Raw genomic sequence first — 6000 nt, forward strand, 5'->3', positions numbered from 1 at the left:
GTATAATACTATGTTAAATGTCATTTAGTAAATCAAGTGCCTGTCTCGACTCGTGCCATAGCTGGTTCCTTATTTTCCACATTGAACAGATTTGCAAAGCCGCTTTAGCTTAAACATAGTATGCTCTTTTGCTATCAAAGCAAACTAGCTGTATCCTCCATGCTCGTTCGCTAACAAAACAAGACCAGTGTGAGGGGGAAAAAATGAATTTTTTTATCATACAAGGTAAGAGGACATTTCTGCGACAGGACAAATGAAGTTAAAACCCAGTGACGAATGGACAGCTGCCTTAATTCACCTAGTTATTTTCCTCATTCTTCTCCTGTTCCGTTCTCACACATAAACATAAGAGGTCTATTATGCCTATTGTGTTCCTGTTGTGTCTTGACATTTATGACAGCACTGAGATGCTGAATACGGTTTTGCCTGTAAGTTTCCATAGCAACTGACCATTTACTATGGAAAAAAAAAAAGTGCACTTCACTCACTAAACGAAAACTAGGAGTGTCTGTCAGTCACGCAGCTTCGGGCGTTTATCCCGCTGTCACATATACATTAGAGACTATTAAAAATGTACACGTGTCATTTCCCTTTGCGGATAATCTAACCGTGTAATGCTTTAATGCTTTTTCTAACTGCCTTAGGTTAAAGTGGGAATATTGCAAATTGCGGTGACTTAATGACAAGCTTTAGATTGCCGCATAGAGACTAATTTGTAAGGAATAAAACACTTGGTGTGTGCTGTTACAGAAAGATAATCCATGAGGGTTGTTTTTTTTTCATCAGCTCACCCTGGAGTGTTTTATTTCTCTTATACCACAATATAGTTCCTGTTAAAGTTCCTCTTATCACTTATGTTATAGCAGCTATAAACAGTCTTTCCTTCACCAGTCTCTATTTTTTCCCTTTTTTTTCCTTCCATAAATGTTAAATAAACACTTCCTTACAGAAAGCTTCACCATAGTAACAATGACTCTTTTTTTTTCCTTGGTTAGATAACAATACTTTTTTATGCGCTAATTATTAGTCTATGCCGTTACAATAGAACTGATTACAAACTCGAACGAGCGCATTAGTATAAACCTAATATCAAAATGAATCAACACTTTCTGACCATTCCGATTCAATAATTCAACAAGCCTGTGGTATGAAAGTAAATACATGCTCACATGCCGTGGATAAACTGCTCGTACTGTTGAAATGCTTCCAGGGTCAAAGTATTTGCTCTGAAAACTTCTTTTCCCAGAACCCTGTGCATGATAATGCCAGATCAATATAGAGAGCTCAGTGCATGATGCTCAGGCAAACAGATCCTCGTTTGACATTGTGTGAGGATGGGATGTAATACGGTATTTGCCACAAAGGCTAAACATCGATTAAGTGCTGTATGGATCTTGAGAGCCATTTGGAGTAATTACAGTGATGGAGATTTTAAAGAGAAAAGGAGAGAATCAAATTGCTAATGCACGTTCTGGTGAACAGGACACATCCGTGTGCTTATACACAATAAAAGTCTGGCATAATGCAAACACACACACACTCACACTGCAAAGTCGAAGAGAGAGAAGTGAAGGGGACGTGGAGCAGCGTGTGAATAAAACTACTCTTTGAAGGCTGCAGATGGCACACATTATAGCGAGACTGACAGCCATTTTAATCTGTGACTGCAGGCACTTCCTGTGACCTGTGACCCCTGACCTGTGAGGCAGCACACGTGACTTGTTGCCTTGAGTGTGAGTGCAAGACATGCAGGCTTTCTCGTGTGATCCTTTTTGCTTTTGCACGAAACGCTATCTCAGTATTTCTCAGTATGTCTCAGAAAATAAAAATGTGTTAAGGACACTTATATACAGTTAATACTTATTTGTCAAATCAGCTCATTTAGTTCATATGATATTCCTCTGCTTTATTGTGTGACGATTTAACGATAATGAAAGCTGCAACCGGTATTTAAAATAAACATACGTCTATGTGAGCTACAATAATTCTGTCTAGTAATAAACCGATTTTTAAAAAAAAAATGTGTTTTGGTATTCAGGGGAAAAAATTGTATAATTATCGATATAGTGAAGCGTTCTGTAAGGAAGTTTTCTGCCACGGATAAGTTCAGTATGGACTGCTTTGCCGTTTCTCTGTAACATTACATGCTGTATTTTTTGGGGGGTCTTATTAACTTCAAGAGAGAGAAAAAAGACGTTAGTGTGGGAATGACTGTTTGTAGCTGCGATAACATAAGTGATAACAGGAAGTAACTCGTTTCACAATATAAAATGTAACTATAAATTGATCAAATGTGTTACATGATATACATCAAGATATTTAGGTCTGTTAAACAAAATTTATTTTTTTACCAAATTAATAAGGAAGTAATTAATTATTAAAAAAAGATTGTAAAGTCCAACCAACTGCTGTTTCTGTATGATGAAATAAAATACAGACATACATACTCATTCAACTTAAACTTTTTTCTCTGGAACTAAGTAGCTTGTGTGCATATATGTGTGTGTGTGTGTGTGTGTGTGTGTGTGTTAGGAGTCATCATGTATTGGACAGCTGGTATTAGTTCTCATGCTGGATGGGAGATAAGAGTGCATTTACAAGCAGAAGTGTGTTTACTGGTTATTCTGCCACTCTATGTTCCCACGTCTATCTCGGGTAGCTCTAGGCTGGATCTATGGCCTGCACTATCACACACCTGCCCACTGTACACACACCCATGGGGCCTGTGGGACGCTTTTAACCTTGACGACTGGCGAGAACATGCTCAATGATTAAACAGAGACAGTTTCTCTCTCTCTCTCTCTCTCTCTCTCTCTCTCTCTCTCTCTCTCTCCATGGCATGTGTACACAGTGGTGTCCGATTGATTCCTCTTCTTTTCTTTTGTGTCGAGCAGCTGCTCTTCAAAGCATGGTGGAACAGAAAGGCATGGGGTGTGTTTGTATGTGTGTGGGTGTGTGAGAGGGATAGACAGAGAGAGACAGAATACATGGCAGAGCTGTCTGTGTCATTTTTAGAGCTCAGTGAGAGGGAGTGGAAATATGTCCATGTACCACTTTCCTGTTTGATGCCCCCTGCTGGAGTGGCATCACGTCAAATGCGTATCCTAATGTATGCTGGAGAAAGATACGGCATGCTGCTCTAGTGTAGCTCCAGCAAAACATGTATTACAAAATAGATTTTTTTTTAAATGATGATGTTCTACTGCAAGAAATGCTGGACACATTTTATATATATATATATATATATATATATATATCTTAAGCTACATTACCCAGTAGCAAGGTTGTAGCATTGTTACACTTTGAATTAAGTAGTTAAACTATTTCAGTGATGATATACTGTGAGGAAAAGCCACTACATTGTTTGATTTTTTTTTTAAAGGTAGATATTGTATTTTTAAATGTGTTTCTGGATATATAATTATAATACAGTCTATTCTAGGGGTATAATACAATATTCTAGGGGTCCAAAGCTCACAAAAGGTTAAGAACCACTGGTCTAGTGTATGAATTTTAGAAAGGTAATATCATCTCAAATGGAACACATTAGTTTTTTTACTAACCTGGAAGTTTGCCCCCATCAGATTAATCGAAAAAAATAATCGCCCAACTATTCGATTATGAAAATAATCGTTAGTTGCATTATCCCTCATTCTGTGAAATAAATATCGATGAATGAGCACTGGCACCAGATTCATCTCCCAGTTTACATCTGCAAACTATGCTATTTCTGGTAGTGTCGTCATATCAAAGGGAGCTGACAAGATGCTGTGGCAGTGCTGATCAGATGTTCTGAAACTGGTAAAGACAAGTGAAACAGTGTCTCTGCACCTTTCACGTCAGCTTTACGGCTACATAGTCTAAAGCGCCATAGTAGTGATGTACAAGTCGTCAAATGTTTAAAAAAAAAAAAAAAAGTGTTTTCATTTTTAAAAACGGAGAATCTGACCTTGTATTAAAATCCTTGTGGAATGCTGCAAGCTTGCAGTGGCGTCACTAATTTCAGCGTGGCCGTTGAAATATGCGAAATAAAATCAAGATGTGATCTGTACAATTAAGATGATAAGCGCAACATTCTCAGGTTGGATTTGATTGAATTATTTATGGACATCTACCATATGTGTAATATTAATAATGTTAAGTGATCACTGAAGGTCTCCAAGCATAGGAAATAAAATACCTTTATGGCATTTCTGCTGAAAATGATTAAAATAACATGATAGTAAAGGGGGAGATGAGATCTTGCCTTATAGAACCAGATCTATGCCTCCTTTTTCTTCTTTCGAAGTAGACTTCGAATACTTTATCAGCTGTCACCTCAATGTCGCTGATCTCCGAGACTAGCCGGGATGGTTAGTGGCTTCTGAAAAAGAAACGGGACAAAACGCATGTTCCCGATCAATTCATCCTGTTTCTCACCATAGAAGCAATAAAATGTGATTAAACAAAATAATGGAGATGTTTGTTTGATATCTATGGGGGTTAAATATGACTTCATTTACCTTTTATGAACGTCAGTATAGTGCAATTACTGCGCAAAAAAATGGTATTTGACTTATGTACTCATCTGCACTGTGTGTGGTGAAATATTTCCCCATATCTACCAGCCTCTACATCTCTGGGTACATGGGTTTACCCCCAAAAGCATTGTGTAAAGGTATCACATGATGCTCAACAACAAAACATCTGTTACACAATAGTCCTGAAAGAAATTTGAAAAATAGCTGGGAAAATATTGGAGGAAGCATAAGACTTATTTCCTTCTCTTTCAGTATGATGGCTCAACCCAGGTATTATCAGGAAAACAACCAGGTTATTGGTAAAAAAAAAATTCAACAAAGCTACACTTTAACCGTCTCCCGTGAATGCAGTTCCCACTGAGGGGGACAGTTGTTGGGATCTGTGCTGTCATGATAACCTCCCGTGTATTTGTGTTTGCTCTGCAGTCCAGTTCGAAGGGGTGGAGAAAGGCAGGATGTCTCCGACGAAAGATGGGAAATCGAGGCCGCCCCAGCGCCACTCCAGCGGCTGTCTGGTCAACATGAAGATGAGTTCGGTGGAGCAGTGTATGCCGACGCTGGGCGAGCGCATCGACCCCACCATGCCTCTGGAGAGCCAGTTGTGAGTGTGTGAGAGAAAGTTCTGAGAAAGTTCTCATGGCAATAAACCACCAAATAATAATAATAATAATAATCCATTGAGGACCTGAAATATTAAGGACTAAAGGTGAATGAGAACTACAGCAGAAGTGATGCACAATATATAAGACTATTTTAGGTATTATCTGCTAATCAACTTGCTAAACTGTTTACAAAAAAATAAATTATAATATTACATTTATAATCAATTATAAAATGATCATCGTAATAATCTATTTATGATTGTTGTCTCAATTCCTTCGCAGTCATTAAAAAAAAATAATATAGCCTTTTAAATAGGTGCATCAATCCAAATTGTCAGACCATTACACCTGTATATTCGACGCACAGTTCTGTTTTCTCATATAATCATTATGGTTCCGAAGTGCAGTGCAAGTACAAACCAAGAACTTGCCCAGGAACTGTGTAGTGCTCATTCAGGATAGATCCAGGAACTGTTTAGCTTCTCAAAACTAGAACTCTAATGAAAATGTGCTTATTGATATTGAGCAAGCTGTAGTCATTGCTTGTTAGCTAAAAAAAAAAAAATCAATTTCAGTAGAAAGTAAAAGGCATGAAAACATATCTGAAGTTCCTGAAAAGGTTCCTGATATGTCTTTAGAGATTGGTAGTCACCCAGGCGATTTCGACATGTCCTTGTGTTGTAATCCGGAAGACATTTCGACACTCATCTGATGTGCTTCATTATGAAGCGTGAAACTCATCATGAAGCAGATCATATTAATGGCTGAAGGTCTCCAAGGTTATTTAGGTTTACATGTATTACTTTGTCAAACCACTTAGTGATCCACAAGTGAAAGGAACTGATTATGATCCACAGAAAATCTTTTCAGAGCCATTT

General features: G+C 37.9%; 1 protein-coding gene across 2 annotated transcripts in view; it reads left to right on the top strand.

The window, feature by feature from the left end:
- The window catches only part of zgc:158464 (uncharacterized protein LOC791139 homolog), a 155092-nt gene that overhangs the window by 130943 nt on the left and 18149 nt on the right, over positions 1-6000 (top strand). For both annotated transcript variants that reach the window (XM_053622618.1, XM_053622619.1), the window contains one exon: positions 4947-5121. In XM_053622618.1, coding sequence (XP_053478593.1) covers positions 4947-5121 — 175 coding nt within the window. The remainder of the gene's footprint in view (positions 1-4946; positions 5122-6000) is intronic.

Source organism: Ictalurus furcatus, chromosome 4 (assembly GCF_023375685.1).
Source record: "Ictalurus furcatus strain D&B chromosome 4, Billie_1.0, whole genome shotgun sequence".
NCBI lineage: Eukaryota > Metazoa > Chordata > Actinopteri > Siluriformes > Ictaluridae > Ictalurus > Ictalurus furcatus.